At 37.7% G+C, this 17,654-nt stretch overlaps 2 protein-coding genes across 8 annotated transcripts in view; one reads left to right on the forward strand and one right to left on the reverse strand.

Annotated features, from left to right (window-relative positions):
* The window catches only part of gatad2b (GATA zinc finger domain containing 2B), a 74,759-nt gene extending 65,845 nt beyond the window's left edge, over positions 1-8,914 (forward strand). For all 3 annotated transcript variants that reach the window (XM_008421569.2, XM_008421573.2, XM_008421572.2), the window contains 2 exons: positions 1,302-1,497; positions 2,597-8,914. In XM_008421569.2, coding sequence (XP_008419791.1) covers positions 1,302-1,497; positions 2,597-2,733 — 333 coding nt within the window. In that variant the 3' untranslated portion in view covers positions 2,734-8,914. The remainder of the gene's footprint in view (positions 1-1,301; positions 1,498-2,596) is intronic.
* Positions 1-17,654, reverse strand: part of dlgap3 (discs, large (Drosophila) homolog-associated protein 3) — a 908,365-nt gene that overhangs the window by 531,697 nt on the left and 359,014 nt on the right. The gene's annotated exons all lie outside the window — the stretch shown is intronic.

Here is a 17,654-nt window from a genome sequence, read left to right on the forward strand (position 1 = left end):
CTGGAAGTTTTTATGTTACACAAATAAAAAAAACATTGCATTCATGCCAAATTAAATGTTCTCTATTATTATTGGATAATTGAAGTCTATTTGACAATTTTGATGTTAATTGAGAAGATTTACAAGCACATCTGTTGCAAAAACAGTTTATATATAATCAAACACTAACAGAGTTGCATTGCTATAGCAATTGTGATGTTCAACTTTAAATTCTAGTGTTTCTTCAATGTACCTTAGAAACTATGGTTTTGGTTTCTTCCTCAGCCTTAGAAAAATGAGCTGTTTATCAGTAGGATTTACTAAACATTTAATAATTCACAGAAACGGGCACAAAACCATAGGACAAAGAACCATAGAATTTCCTGAATTTTCTCTTGAATTTAATTGAAAATAATTTTGGAATGATATGATCAGACCCTGGGGCTGCACAGTGGCACAGTTGGTAGAGCTGTTGCCTTGCAGCAAGAAGGTTCTGGGTTTGATTCCCGGCCCCAGTCTTTCTGCATGGAGTTTGCATGTTCTCCCTGTGCATGGTAGGTTTTCTCCGGGTACTCCGGTTTCCTCCCACAGTCCAAAAACATGACTGTCAGGTTAATTGGCCTCTCCAAATTGCTCCTAGGTGTGAGTGTGTGTGTGCATGGTTGTGTGTCCTGTGTGTCTCTGTGTTGCCCTGCGACAGACTGGTGACCTGTCCAGGTGACCCCGCCTCTCGCCTGGAACGTTAGCTGGAGAGGCACCAGCACCTCCTGACCCCACTGAGGGACAAGGGTGTAAGAAAATGGACGGATGGATGATCAGACCCTTTGGTTTCAGAACCAAGTAATTTAACTGTGTTCCTTGAAACTGGAAACCATCAACCATCTATTTCCTAATTACCAAAAGTTACACAAGGGGCCCAATATCTTGCCCCCTGGGTCCGTTTTGGCAGACTGCAGCACTCAGGATCAAACCTCCTACTTTCTGATCAGAGCACACCCAATTTGCTAAATACTCGTATTAGTTATTTTTAGTAACTGCAATGTCCAGGAGATACTGCTGTGACCAAAATTGAGATTTTTTTTTTGCCTTTTGATTCTTTTAAAAATAGGGAATTCATCATTATATAAAAATATCTAATTCTTGTATTGTGGACAGGAATTTTTTTTATTGAAGAATTATGTGTAGTTGAAGTAGATTATTTACTAAATCTCTGAAGGTTTTGTTAGCATCTACTTTATAAATGACTAAAATACATAAAACTGAGCTGTGTCATTTTATATAAGGTGAAGTTAGCAATGAAGTTTTGTTTTTTTTGTCTTTAGGCTCAGCAGCCTCAGGCTTCTCTGCAGCGAGGTTTGTCTAACTCTGCAAGAGGCGTCCTTTCCAACTTTGCTCAGGCTTCTCAGCTGTCTGTGGCCAGCAGCCTTATGGGAATGAGCAGTGCTAAGCACTGTGGTAGTGGTGGGAGTAGTAACAGACTGCAGCACGACAGCCGCCGTCAAATCTACAATATCCCAGGTAAGAACGAACTATTAGGGTTTCTTTTTTATACATAGATAGACGTTAATAACTTATGAACAGCAGAATGTATATTACATTGTTTCAGTATTTATAAAATAAAATTGTGAAACATTTCAGGATCTTAATTGTGATGCACAAAGGCAAATGTATGAACAAGTTGGCAGAGCAGAAACGGAAAATAAAAACTAATGTCTGAGAAAACAGTGATTGTTGTTCGGGGTTTGCTGGGCAAAGTTCTCTAGTTCAAGTCATAAAGAAACACTTCCATTCTTTAAAATTTGAGAAGGTGTGGGGGAAAAATCAAAGTTGACTAGAATACTGGGCTTTATGGATGCTCAGTATGTCTATGCTTTTGTTTTGGTTTTGGCCAGTAAGTTGCAAGTTTGAAGCAAACACATGGCTCGTTAACATCTCTAACACATTACTCAACCCATGCTGGTAACGGGTGTTCAAATACTTCAGAGATGACATCATCCAAATATAAACATACAGGAATGTTTATGGTGGATTAACCATAAACATACTGAATTGATGTCCTGTAGGTGAGTCACAGAACTTATTTTTTTAGAATGCTATTACGATCATTGTGCCACCAGCAGTGAGGTGGCCCACAGATCGTGTTTTACGCTTCTTACATTCTGTTACTAACATTTTTGTAGTAATAGCATTCTAAAATTTGGTGGCGAGGCAGTTATTCCACTGCCTCGCCACCAAAATAACGTCAATGATCGCCTTCAACACCCCCAGATTGTTCAGCAGGTTTGGGGAGAAACTTTCAGAGCTGCTTTCTCTGAAATCTCGTTTTCTGACTGCCAAAATTCAAATGGCCATTCTTCTTTTTTTTTTTTATTCCCGTGTATTTGACATAATTGAAAAGCTTAGAAGCCACACTTTCAGAATCTGTAAATATTTCAAAACGTCCCCAAGTAGACTTGTTCATGGTTTTGCCATAGTCAGTCACATTGTTTTGTTCATATCCCTATTTATATGTACCAGTGTACTGGCTGTAAGTGGTGGTATTGTGTAAGAAGTGTTTCCTGTGTGGTTTAGTGCATCAATCTTTTGTGCTCAATATTTGTCTGATTTGTTCCTGTAGGGTTAAATATTGCCTACCTGAACCCTGCAGCTGTTGGAGCCCATAAGACTTCCAGCTTAGCAGACCGGCAGAGAGAGTACCTGTTGGACATGATCCCACCTCGATCCATATCGCAGTCCATCACTGGGCAAAAATGAGCCCCATTAATTTCTCATGTGTGTCAGAGGCCAGCCTCGTTTGATAACTTCCCCCATTCTGAGGCACTCCCAGATCAGCTGATATGTCCACCCCACAGTTTCATCGCATGCAGTGCCTGTCCGTGTGCCTACCTTAGACCAACCCATGAGAACCTACCAAGCTGAACAAAACACAAGCTGTCAGTGCATCTCAGTTGTTCTTATTATAGCAGAAATTCACTTTTTCTGTAATTCCCTTTATAATCACTGGTGGTAGCGCCTATACTTGCAACTGCCATTTAAGCTTAAGTTAGTGTTATCCATTGTTATAATTTTCTTTTGAAGTGTTTGTCTGATATTTCTATTTCTCCACTGTTTACCATTTACTTCAAGACACCCAGTCATTGTCAATTTAGTGAGATCATTTGAAAATATTCTTTTGTTTCTCACTTCCAAAGCTATTATGACTATTGATGAGAATAGAAGATCAGCAGGGTTCACTCTGGTTGCTATGCAACATAGTTACTCTAAAGTTTGTAAACATGATTTGTTTGTTAAGTAGTATTTAAAGAAAGTGAAAAATTCTATTAGGAACAAAAACTGATCATATTAGGCAGCATTTGGTCCTGAAAAACGATGCTGTTTTAAAGAATTGAACAGAGCAGAGTGTTTACCATGGATCATCTCAGTGACCAGCTTCAAAGACGTCATCAGTCATCACAGCGATCCACTCCCAGAACTGATTTCAGCCTGGGGTTCAGGGCAACACCTGGATATCTTGGAGAAGGACCCCTAACCAACTTCAGTACCCACCAACTGAAAAAGAAAATTATGTACAAAAGAGAATCGTGTGGAAACCCTCTCCACCATTCTTCAGTCAGGGGTTTCCTTTGCTTTATTTAGGATGCCAGTCTTCTGCTGGTCTGTACCACATCTATATGTGTTGTAGGACATTCTGTTACTAGCACCATGAGATGAAGCAGGTGGTGAACGAGAAGCATGAACTGGCTGACTGTTGAGAAGCCAGTTCACATCGTTAGTCCTCACCTGCCATGCAGCTGTCCTTCATACTTTTACCTCTTCATTATTCACATAGTGAACTCTTTTTATCCCAGCAGTTCCATTAGAGCGTGTACAAAACATACGACTTCAGTCTACATCCAGATCACAGATTATGTATCTAAAATACCCAAATCTGGGTTCTGGTTCCAGTCTGTGTTCTTACTTTTGTAATTCCTGCATCATTTCTTTCCCATTCTTTATATTTGTTTCTTTTTTTGTGCAGCGTCTCCAAATGATTTGGTGGCCTACCTGAGAGGTGTCGGCCACTGGAGACGATAATAATCTAAGACATTAATTGTTGAAAAATCTATGGATTGTGTATAGATACCTAGCTTCAAAGAATAAACGGTGTGGATGTTTTACGGGAGAGACACGGATCAATCAATGTGTGCACATTGTGCTCACAAGTTGCCTCACTCAAGAGGAGCACTTTTCATATTTCCAAATGGAAATTTTGTTTGTTTTCTGGCAAAGAGGAAATGAATGTTGGATTGAAAGTGCATATGCATTGTTTATTGCTGATTAAATGTTTAGACCCCTGAAAACATACCATCCTAACTACAGTATTCTGTCAATCTTTGAAACACCAACTAGTTTAAAGTGTACCCAGTTTGACTTTTTACTGTAATGTTTAATTTTCAATGCCATGTTAACAAATATTAGTATCAGATTCTTTTCACTGATGGAGCCTTCCTCTCACTCGTACCTTTCTTTAAAAGAAAAGTATGACCTTAACTTTCCCTACACCTGAAAAATGATATCCTGGACACTTTTCTCTGCTTTGATAGACAATCTGGATTCTTCTGTGATATCCTGAGTGAGCAGGATACGGGCTCTGCTGGCAGTTCAAGGTTTGACCTTTTGATTTTCATGTTCTTGGCATTGTAAAAGTCTCCAGCATGAAGGTGCAGTGCTTTGTGTTTTCTGTGATGGATGGTCTTGTTGTAAGGGACCCTCTATGTCACACCTTCATTGTGTTGATGCCAGGTCCCAGTGGTTTCTGGACCTCTTGTCTGAGGAGGAAAACTTCTGTGATAAGCTGCTTTGCCAGCTCATAAGAGGAAATGAAGTTTGCGAGATTTCTCATCTCTGGAGCTTTTTGCATTCTTTTATTTGTTCCTGTACACATTTCGATAAAGATTTTACTTTTTGCACAGTAATTCTTTTTTCTTGAAAGTGTCCATGTTGTTTTCTTCATTCTGACTGTGGTTATATTTGCACACTTCTTTGTTTGCAGGGTCTTTAGTTTCATTTTGAACAGGAGTTGGTGCATGATCCATATTCACATTTTGTTGGCTGGAGCAGGACTTGAAGAACTCTCACATATAAAATGTTAGTTGCACAGGTCCTTGCATCTACATGGACTCTGAGACCATAAACTGCATGGTAGACTGCCAGGCCGCCTGACTGAAGCTGTCTTAACCATTGTGCTTAGTTAGTTTGCAATAACTCAGGTATTTCAAACAGCGTTCACTCAGTGTTCAGTATTATTCATGGATATTGTTACCCTTGATGCAGGGACTTCTAAGGTGATTTTGAGGGGGTGTCGATTCAGTTCACACTGGGGTTGTCACAATGCTAAACTTTCATACAGATGTTAAGAAATACTCAATATAGAGGCAACATTTCTTTAAAAATAAAAGGCTTCTTTCTAGTTGAAAGCAAAAATGCAAAAAGCTAAAATTACAATATGATTTGATTACATTTTTTGCTTCCATAGTTTGGGCATAACCAATAAGTATTGAACAATTTTGCTTTTGGACAAATATAAAGGGGTCAATTTATATCAATTTTGACACAAATCATTATCTTTGAATAATTTTTTCCTAGTATCGATTATATTGAGATATTTATTATTTTGACAACCCTCACAGTACTCTGCACTGAAATATTTCCTACACCACATTTTATGATCTTCAGTCATCTCAGAAATCTGTCTCACCTAAATGAAAGCAAAATCACATGGAATATTTTTAAACCCATCTCTGTATCTAGATAGGTACACGTGCTTTTAATGTATAATATTGTGCCACATGAGAATCAAATGTCTTTCATGTTCTGAACAAAATCAGTTCTTCTAAACAGATTTTTCTTGTTTCTTTTAACTGTAGGTATGATTCCATTACATTTTATTTATTCACCTTCACTTATTATTATTTATTTGCCTGGAAACGCTTTGCTTGAATTTGTTTGGGGCCACTTCAAAAAAATCATCCATGGTGCTCTACACAGTCAGTACAGAGTACATTATAGTGAAACTACAGTTGATTAAATGAAATGAAATCATCCCAGTTGACTTCACCATTAATTTACAAATTAATCAATTCATATCCAAATATAGTAAATTCAAGTCATTTCAAATTCAGGTCAGTTCAGTGCATTTCATTGCAAGACATTCATATACTAAGGTTTGAACTCAGTTTTACGATTTCCTATGCATTTAACAGAAATGTATCACAAGATATCAGTGAAAAGTTGTAGGAAGCCCAATCAATGGCATCAAGTCATTGACATTGCAGCAACCTTGAGCTACAATGTGACCACAATAAAAATGAAATATTCCCTTTGAAATTGGTTTTAAAAAATGCAACTTTGTTTAGTGTGAGTGGCAGCCATCAAGGACTGACCAGGAGTTAAAGGTCAGGAAACGGGCACTGAAAACAGCTTTTCTAATAATAGAAACTTGTTGTATTTCAGCATAGACCTAGTTTTTCTGGACCACTTTGGACATTTAAAATTTTGTAATATTTGTAAAATTATCTTACAGTCTTACTACAAATTACTGTAGTGTATTTGTAGTAAAGAGCACAAAAACATGTGGTACTCCTAAACTTAACTTTTTGCGTATGTTAATTTTTGTTTTTACATGAACAAACTGAATTCTGTTGGACAAATATCAACTAACCAACACATTTTTCAATTGGGCCTGATTAGAATCCCAGCCATCCATAATTGTATTTAAAGGCACCGTTTTTTGTTGTTGTTTTGTTTCATTTATAAGGTAATTTCATTAAAATACTCTTAGTATCTTCATTTTCGTGATTCAGATCAGTTTTTCATGTTTTAACTAGTCCCAATAATTTATGACGGCATATGACAGTGAATGATGTTACTTTTGTCAACAACTGATGCTGTTTTTATATTTAGCTCGGTTCTCTCCTCTCATGCTCTGGGTCTGTCTGTTCATCAAGCACAGCTTTTTGAAAGCATCCTCACTCCATCAGATAGTTATTCTGGGTGGCTATGCCTGACTGACATGTTCTCTTTTCAGTACATGTGATTTAAATTTGTATTATCTTCCACAGGTAAGATATTCTCTATCCTTGCCTCTTAAGAGTGACACTTCAAACAAATCTAACTTTTAGCTGTATACTTTGAACTGATTGCAGTGAGCCTTACACTCACTGCAATTGTTATAAAAGACCATTGTCCTGTGTTCTTTTATAACAAACTGACCAAACGTCAGTAACATTCAGCTTATCAAAACATTTCTCCAATAATACAATAATTCTAGGCTCTACAACCTCATAAATGTTTCAGTTGGATATCAACTTCATGCATCTCATAAATTAAAGTTGTGTGTCTTTTGTGTGCGTTTTTTAAATTGTTTCCGCTCTTTGAAGCTTTTTGTATGGCAGTAACTGCACCAGGCACATTGTATTAGAAATCCTTCGTTTATTTTTCAAGTAGACATCCACATGAATACAAGATGGTTGTGTTGTAGTAACTCAGTCCTGCCAGTGTCTGCACCACATTTATACTGAAATATAAGCATTAGGTCTATAATCTGCTTAATTGCTTTTTTGGTTTTCTATTTAAGTTGTCATTGACTTAAGTTTTATAAAACATTATCTCTTATCCCGTTATAGGAACAGTTTAACTTGTATGTAGCAATGTTATATACATTTCTTGCTATCTGCACCAAGCTTGGACAACACTAAAGAATGTGACACAGTTTGTGTTGTAGTTCTACTGCCAAGTGTAAAGTTGAATTTGAGAAAGAACCGAACCCTCCTGTGTCTCATACCTTTCTGCAGATGCAGCCATGTACTTTTATGTTTGGGCAACTTTTTTCAGCTACATGTATTTAGATTTCTGAAATCATTTTATTCTGATGTCTTGACGAAGTTCAGTTTTCTGTTTTATTGCAGTTTTAAAAAAACAAATGTATTGACTATTGAAATAAATGACACAATATTTGCTAGGTTTGAAGTAATAACTTATTGTACAGAAGCATTTTTCCTCCCTTGTACTGAAAAATAAATTAAATGGGTGTACATTGTGTAGAAAAGCAAACAAAAAGCCATGAATATTGTGAAGCTTGTCATTTTGTTTTGTGATCACTGTGTATTATTGTGTAACAAATGTGCAAAACGTTAGGGATTCCATTTAACCCTCTCCACTCCCCCATCCCCATCCAACCAACGCCATGTGGTCTTGCTAGATGCAATTGCTTAATTTTTTTTTATTTTTTTTGACTAAAGTTTGCAGTAAAGTGTTTACTGATTCAGGTGAACAACATTTGCAGTCAATGACTGAGCTTTTGAAGCATTTAAACTTGATGTGTAAATTAAGGTGGGAATGGAAGTTTTTTTAATTCAATTGCTATTCTTGTTTGAACATGGTGTAAAGGAGCACTTATATATATGTTACAGTAGCTTATAATTTGTGAAAGTCCAACCTACTCAGACAAGATGTGTTCATGCTAAATGATGGTGACCTGATCATTCTGAATCAGTGATCACTTTTTTTGCCAATACCAGCATCCAATAGATGTGTTCCTGCACTCTTTGACTTTCTTGTATTGGTTATTGTTGCTTATGCTGGAAAAATACACACCGCAGAATCCAGTTCATCAAATAATTTTATTTGCATTGTGATGATAATGTTGAAACAGATGTTGAAATCAACCAGAGACAAACTGAAGACATTTTTGTTTTGCTTACATCAATCCTGACCTTTTGCACATACTTGATATTTAACTATCTTCAAAGGTAAAAAAAAAAAAAAATGCTGTTTGAATACTGCCAGTTGATTGACAATTATGCATTGATTGAAAAAATAAGCTAATTTTGGAGGAATTAACTTTGTAATATTTATCTCTTGCAAGCTATGTTTAATAAAGGTTGAAACAATTTGCTTCAAAGTGTGATGTCATTACCTGAAGTCCTCAAGTTTTGTATTTTATCTACTCCCATAGGTTACTACACATTACTTTGATGTAATGTGTAGTAAGCAACACAGTGATTGTAATATTTCATCTTTAAAAAAGCTGCCAAAAACCACAATAATGGAGTATTGGAAAGTATGATTAATGAGCTCAAAAGATCACTACCATTTTTTCCCGTTTTGAATTTATATTTGCTTTTCAAGGGCATGTGTTCTGCACAGCTACAAAAGAAAACCTTTTGTTGGAAACATTGCATTGGTAATATTAAAAACTGATAATTGTTCTCAAAGTGCACCATTAGAAGTTTTTGCTAGCTTTATTTTTTTTTTCCCTCAAAGAACCAGCACTATATTCTACTGTGACTTGCAAAACAACCTCATTATCCACCAGACCACCACAGCTATCAAGTATTGTAACAAAGAGGTCAAACCAGCTATCCCCTGCATACTTGCATCAAATGTAAGGTTTATTTCCAACACAGAGTGAAGTACATTGTGGTAAGTGGGTAAATATTAACATTGCATTCAATTAAGTTTTGCATGAGTCACAAGATTAAATTGTCAGTGTGTGTCCTTTAGAGAGTGTTTAATATATATGTCAGCGATTGAGTGATTGGGGTGTGTTAACTAAGTGCTGTGCTGGGAAATGAGTCAAAAGATTTTGTGAAACACTGAAATGTGACAAAGATGCAAAAAAAAAAAAAAATTGGGGAGGGGCCAAATACACAACATTTGATAGTTGGGATAGTGGTCTGTGTAACTACTATTAAACGATGGACATATACAGCTGTTGTGACTCATATCTGTGAAGTCACTGATATAGCTGTGCAGTTTCACATCAGTACATGCAGCACATACTACTTATGAAGTATTAGTGGGGCTTCTGTTCTAAAATACTATTAAATTCATAATATGAAATTTAGAGATTTTATAAGAAAGCTTATAAAATCTTTAATGATGATCAAGGAACTGAGCATCATTTAGGTGCATTAAATGTGAAATCCTACAATCACACCTGTATCAAGGAGATGAGCAATTTCACTTTTCAGGATTTTTATCACGTGAGATTAAATTTAGAGCTTCAGTTAAAAAACAAAAAATATATTGCAGTATATTGGAAAATATTTTTGCAATACCTTAGTACATTTTCAGCAACAAGGCAGTTAAAAGTGCTTTACATGAATTGGAAGGAAATGCAAAACAAAAGAAAGATGAGATGAAAGTTATGGATCTGGTCAGGGCCGGCCCAAGCCTCCATGGGGCCCTAAGCGAAATGTGGTTTTGGGGCCCTCTAGTTCTGCTAACAATGTGGACTGACTGCGATCAGCAGTCCGATCATTAGATCATTCACATACCTGCTATAAACTTATTGCATCGCTGGCAGTGCTGTTTACATTATATACATATAGGATACATTTATTGGCCAACTGATTTATCGACCAGTCAATTTCTGGGTGCTGATTTCCTTAATTTTGGGGGATCGTGATTGGCTGATACTTGCATGTGAAGCTATCTTATCCTTTAATCTTATCTTCGTCAGCAAAGGTTTAAAAATCATTCTCTGTCGTCTTCTGCTCTATAGTGAGAGGTTTAACTGATAGACCAACCAGGTCTGAACATTTACAGTTACAATATTCACTCCACTGTTACCAACTCAGTGACTTTCTTGCTATATTTAGTGACATTTCAGACAAAAAAAAATTCATATCAGCCAAAATCAAAACCGGCACGTCCGGCTTTTTAAAGATCGGTAATCGGGGATCGGCCAGCTAACTGAGCTGTGTGAAGTTGACACCCCACCCACGTCAAAAAAATTCAGCAAATAGTCTGAATGGTTAGTGCTCCGTTTGTGCAGGTTTGTGTCGTTAAAATTTTCTTTTGTGCAGTTTTGGTTTCTGAGATATTAAAAATATTTTTTTAGGTCATCCAGAGTTCACAATCACCCCATATTGCTCCAAAACAAACCAAAGTGGGCTACTTCGTTAGTGCTCCGTTTGTGCAGGTTTGTTCGGTTGAAACAGTCGTTTCGGCAACTTTCGTCTTTGAGATATTAAAAGTTATAATTTTGGCCGATGACGTCACGGTCACCCACCGCAGTGAAGATAGTTTCAAGTTGGATAAAAAAAAAAAAGTTTCAAGTTGGATATTCGATATTCGAGCTCCGCGGAGTAAGCGGCGTTTAGCTCAAGGTTGATCCGATTGATGAACGCTAATGTCGGCCAGCGGTTCTCCACCGCTCCCGGCCGCAGCGCCCGGAGGTTCACTTAGGGACTGTCRACAAATTACCGAACCAAACATTCTGTTAAATAAATGTTAATAAATTACTTGAATTGTAACCGACTAACTAATTGTCAGTGCTAATTCATGCTTTTACATGAGACAAAATAACATCTATTAAATTTTAAAGTCATATACATTATTTTCAATAATTTTAATATTAAATAATATATTATTTTCTTCAATAGCTTCCAGGTCATGTGAAGTATTGACTCAAAATCACTTTGAAATAATTATACTAGTCTGCACAGATGAGGCACAGACATTTRTTTTCCATTTTAACAATCTGATATCCATTTTAATCCTTTTGTATTTTTTAGCATGTTTCCTTGTCAAAATTTAAGATGTTTTTGTAATAGCGTCCAAGACATGTGTCCTATTGATTCAAAACCACTTTGAAATTGTTTTACAAATCATTAGAGATGAGGCACCCTCATTTTTTTCCCCATTTTAGATCTTTTTCAATTTTTTACATAATTAAAATTTACAAATTAAAAAATATAAGATATTAAATTAAAATATAATTTAATCTTAAATTTCATGTGACCCACTGACGAGGAATAAAAAGGGTTAAATGGAATAAAAAGGAGTGTGCACCACCTATCCAGGTGGTAGTATAATTTCACATTGATTTTGAGTTAAGACCCAATAAACTCATGTGTCTTATGACCCATAAACTATTGAAGAAAAATCAATCAATCAATCAATCAATCAATCAATCAATCATTAAATCAATCAATCATTTTCCCCTTGTCCGCAGTCGTGTTGCGGGGTCAGCAGAGGCCCAGACTTCTCTCTCCCAGCCACTTCTTCCAGCTCCTCCAGGGGAATCCCAAGGCGTTCCCAGGCCAGCCATGAAACATAGTTCCTCCAGCGTGTCCTGGGTCTTCCTGTGGGCCTCCTCCTGGTATGTGCCCAAAAGACCTCATTAGGGAGGCGTTAAGGAGGCATCCTAATCTGATGCCTGACCCACCTCAGCTGGCTCCTCTCGAAGTGAAAAATCAGCGGCTCTACTCTCCCTCCTGGATGACTGAGCTTCTCATCCTATCACTAAGGGAGAGCCCAGACACCTTATGGAAAAAAAATATTTTGGCCGTTTGTGTTTGTGATTTCAGTCAAGACCCTTAAACCTATGCCATAGATGAAGGTAGGGACTGGCAAAGAAGAGACCTTTCCTTTTTGATCCAGCTGTCTCTTCACCACGACAGACTGGTCCAGCGCCCACTTTACTGCAGACGCTGTGCCAATCCGCCTATTGATCTCGTGTTCCATTTTTCCCTAAAATGCAATCTTCTGGTGCTAATCCAGTGTGTCCCCCTACCTCGTCAGCTCCTGTCTCTACGTCTTAATGTTATGGATTCTGTATTTTCCTCCATCACTTTTAGCCTCTTTCTTCTGCTTAACACGCTGCAGCATACATAACCATGTTTATATGTGACTGCTGGGAGTCATATGTAAACAGACTGAAACTGATTAGAGTACCGTTTAGGGAGGGTCCAGATTGCAGAGATGAATAAAAAGCTAAACTTGCTACAATCTTTGCCTCACTTGGCTTCTTGTCACTTGGCCCCAGCGCTGGACAGTGAATGTAACCTAAGAAGCATGATGTTCCATTTGGATAATATGTATGGCTTGTGAAATTTGATCATTTTTTAGCATTAAATCTTATTTTTATATATAACCAAATCTCATTATTTCTCAAGGTCATTTACAATGAGTGGTTCTGGTCGGGTCCTGAAACTGGTTAACGAACATGGGTGGTGAACAGAGACAGAAATGAATGAACTCCAACAATGAACAAGATCCTAAGATGCTTAAACTCCTCCACTTGGGTCAGGACAATCTTCCCTGACCCAAATAAGGCACTCRACCCTTTTTCAGCTCAAGACCATGGCCTTGGATCTGGAGGTACTGATYCTCCTCCAGGCCGCTTCACACTCATCTGCCTACTGCTCCAGTAAAGCTGTAGATCACGACCTGATGAAGCCAGAAGGGCCACATCATCTGCCAAAAGCAGAGGCGTGATCCCAAGGCCACCAAAATGGATCCCTTCAAATTCACGGTTGCTCAAAATGTGACCTCAGACAGAAAACCCCCAAATCTAAAAATCTAATCAGATTTTATTTATATATCACATTTCAACAACAAGGCATTTCAAAGAGCTTTACACCATAAAAACACAAAAATACAAAATCATAGGAACACAGCCAATAACTGAAACATTACATTTTCTCACTACATATCAGATTGTTAATTAATGTTCCATTAACGCATGGCTCTCATCTCGAGTCATGTGATGAGATAAGATGAGACTATTTCTAGTTAGAACCTCTCAACTTCACACACCAGCTCAGGCTCCCACCAGAGAAGTGACTTTCAATTCCCTGTGATAAAATGGAGTTAACTTATTAATTTAGGTACAGGAGCAGGACAACGCCTCAAACCACACCTCCAATTTCCTAAACAGCCCGTATATACCCCACTCGAGACCCGTTCCACGCCTGTTACATAGTTTGTCAACCCCATCCACCCTTTCCCTTTTCACATACATATACTGTCAAATTAATACCATGTTTCACGTTTCTTTACATTGCAGGTTCCGCCGGGGGGATCCTAAGCGAGCCGGGATATACTCAAGATGTGTTTATCCCTGAAGACAAAGCCCCACTCGAGTCTTCACTTACAGGCCCTCCATCACCATCATCATCATCACTGCCCGACTTCATCTAATTCACCCCTCCATCCCTTGATCCCTCCTTCCCTTCTCCCTCACCCCTCCTCCTCTCCCTTCCTCTTATCCTCAATAAATATTTAAATCTGTATTCTGTAGCGTGGTCCTTGCTAGTGAAACGTCCATCACCCAGGATCAGACAGCTAAGGTCCCCTCCCTCGGCCTTCTAACATCCCACATTGCACCCAGCCATTTTGGCCCCTCCCACAGGTGGTGAGCACATGGGAAGGTGAACCCACTTTGGGCTGAGCCTGGCCAGACTCCATGTGTTTTGGCAAGCACCAGATGCTTGCCACGGAGTACCAACTCCAGGCCCGGCTCCAGGGTGGTGCCCTTGTGACATGCGTCCAGGTGAAGGGACACTGTATCCATTGATTGTGCTCTTCATAAAGGGTCTTTGGGCTGCTCTTTGTCTGGTTCATCACCTCTAGCATTGGGTGACTCTACAAGGGGTATGAAGGCCCTGACAGCATAACACCTGGAGTCACTTTGACCCTCAAACACTTTATCACAATAAGGTGGCATCCTATGGAGAGGTGAAGAGAAAATAGGAAATATATTTTCTAAATATAAAATTGCCTAAAAAATAATAAAATGGGTCAAAATAAATTAAAAATGAGCGTACCTAATCTCTCCAGTCTACTAAAACAATTTTACACTAATTTCGAGTAATTGGGTCACAGTTTATTGAGAACTCCTGCTTGTGTTCTCACTAAAACCAGGAAGTTATAGCACATAACACCAGTTTTAAAGTCCATACTGGCTCCCTGTAGCTCAGAGAATAGAATAGAAAAATACTGTTGTTTTATAAATCACTGAACGGTTTAGCACCATACATGAAAGATCTGCTGTTGTATCAACCTTCCAGACCCCTCAAGTCTTCTAGTTCTGCTCTGCATCCAGAACCAGAACCAAACGAGGAGAAACAGCATTCAGCTTCAATGCACCACAAATTTGGAACAAACTTCCAGAAAACTGTAAAACAGCTGAAGCACTTGACATCCTTTAAATCTCGACTAAAACCCTCCTGTTTAGAGTTGTATTTGAAACATAATCATTTACAAATTTAATGATTGCTCTTGACTTTATGTAATGTTTTGTTTATTCTGTTGCGAAAACACAGAGTCCTGTGTTTTCGTGTTTTTATTATGTAAAGCACTTTGAAATGCCTTGCTGCTGAAATGTGCTGTACAGATAAAATTGGATTGATTGACCTAGAAGCTAATATAAAAATACCTACAAATTATAAAAAGGACTCAAATTGAATATAAATGAGTATGCCTCATCTATACAGACTGGTAGAACAATTTCACATTGATTTTTAATCAACAAGTCACAAGACCTGGAAGCCATTGAAGAAAATATTATATTATTTAATATTAAAATTATTCAGTATTAATCATTATTGGTTTGTGTTTGCATAGTTATATAAATATGTATTGATATTACTAAATAATTTATAAAATAAATTATGAACAGCTGTGTGCTTGATATATGATGTATGCTCATCATACATCAATATCAGAATATTCCATTCCTATTCTATTGTTATAGCCACTAAGCATATTTAAATATGCTGAACTATGTATTAAAAACATACTTAAATAATACARTTGTTTATAAATGTAGCTTTGATAGATGTTTGAATATGGTTTCCAGTAACAAAAAAGCGTGTTATGATCGATTAAATGCGCTGATAAGTCATTTTGTCTGCTAAACACATAAGCTGAGTGGAGTGGTGGACCGCTCCAAGATGGCCGCCGTAAACCTCATCAGCAACAATAGGCGAGAGCGGCCATGAGGCGTCTATTCTTAAATTATGTCTATGGTTAACACCGGCGCTGTAAGTGGTCCGGTATGAAACGGGTGTGATAGAACAACGGTACCACACCACTTTTAAATTTCAATAATTAAAATACCGAAATTGTTTCTGTTGTTTTAAAAGGTTTATGTCAGTCTGCCTTTTCCCCATCGATACGTTTCCCGACCGCCCTGCACCTTAGGGGGTTAAAAAAATAAAATAAAATAAAATAAAAAATGATGCGCACATTGCGCAAAACTTTGAAACAGGAGAAGCGGGACATAAAACGGAGCGACGAACTAGATGTGAATTATGGCATAAAAACAGAGAATCCGACACGTGAAAAATCAACACATGATGTGAGAACATGACGATTAGGAGGCGCAGCAGGTGATGAGTGAAGATTACTGATGGTCAATAAACGATAAAATAAATCTAGCAACAGGAAAGAAACTAAAGTGGATATAGCAATAAACCAAGGGAGGATAAAACTAATCAAATGAAACTAAATGGAAATGAATGAAGAACAAAATGCAAGAATAAACTAATAAATTAACTAAATACAGAGGAATAAACTTGTATGGCAAGACCTTTCGAGCAATAATTAATACAGAGGATTGTATGGCAAGAATAACCAGACACTATTTCCAGATAAAAGGTAATATTGTTGAAATGTTATGGGTTTGTTGAGACCACATCTAGTACTGAGAATAAATATATCTTACAGACCATAACAGTAAAGAACTGATCACTTATTTATGTTTTTAATTAGATTTGATATATTTATTTCTTCAATATTATTTTTCATGTCAGTGTAAATGTCATGATGGTGTTCTGTGACTCCATGACACTTTCAATTTGACTCATTAGGATTTGATTAAGAACCAGATTTGTTCTTGGTAATTTCTGTCCAGTAAAACTATTAATCTATAATCAATAGACTGTAACTACATTAATCATAACTCTTCTTCTCTTCAGTGTTTGTCAGTTTCTGGTGGTGCAGCTCTGTGCTGCCTTCAGGAGAATGGGACATCAGAGTATCATCCATAAAACTTCACCCTCATGGCATTTATTGTGCAAACCAGAGCTTTCAGTGGAAAAACTAAAGTTCCAGGTCCTTTTAATGCCATACAAATATGAGACAGAAACATGGATCATATCTTTATATGTTTTAATGTTGCAGAGCTCAGTCGTTTTGCAAATAGATCAAAGTTTAAATTGGCTTTTTTGTTCTCTGGGAAATTATTTTTGATGATAAATAAAGCATAAAAATCAAAACATCTACAATAGTGATAGTAATATTAATAATAAAATAATAGTCAGTGCAAAGTAGCCTACAAATTCTTCGGTGAGGGGCCTGAATAAAGGCTGGAGGGGTGCTGGCCCGAAAAAGGTTGAGAAACGGGGGGCGCTAGTGTGCAGTAATGGAGTAGACGTGTTTTGTAGAGCTCCGTGTCACTGCCTTCATTTAACACTTAATTTCTGCACCAAAGCTCTACATTTTTTTCACTGAAGGACTAGTTGGCATCCGTTTCTTCAGTTTATTTCAGTTTTTTTGGCATTTTACATTATGCCGAGGAAGGACGAAGCCCAGAAGTCGTCTGCTCAGGCGGCTATCTTAGCCGCCGTCAATAGCCACAAAGACGATCTTTCTAAAGTCTACACACTCATGGATACTCTCAAGAAATCACTGGAAGGTCGTCTGGACTCCATTGAAGCTCGGTTAACAACCCTACAGACAGAGCACAGTGAGGTCCGGCACCGTTTGGATGACATGGAGTCATCCTTCAGTGAGCTAGCGGCGGCTAACGGGCTACTTAAAAAAAAGGTGGATGATTTGGAGGGGCGCTCGCGCAGACAAAACATCCGGATTGTTGGCGTCAAGGAAGGAGTAGAGGGTGG

This window comes from Poecilia reticulata, linkage group LG11 (assembly GCF_000633615.1).
Source record: "Poecilia reticulata strain Guanapo linkage group LG11, Guppy_female_1.0+MT, whole genome shotgun sequence".
NCBI classification, from domain to species: domain Eukaryota; kingdom Metazoa; phylum Chordata; class Actinopteri; order Cyprinodontiformes; family Poeciliidae; genus Poecilia; species Poecilia reticulata.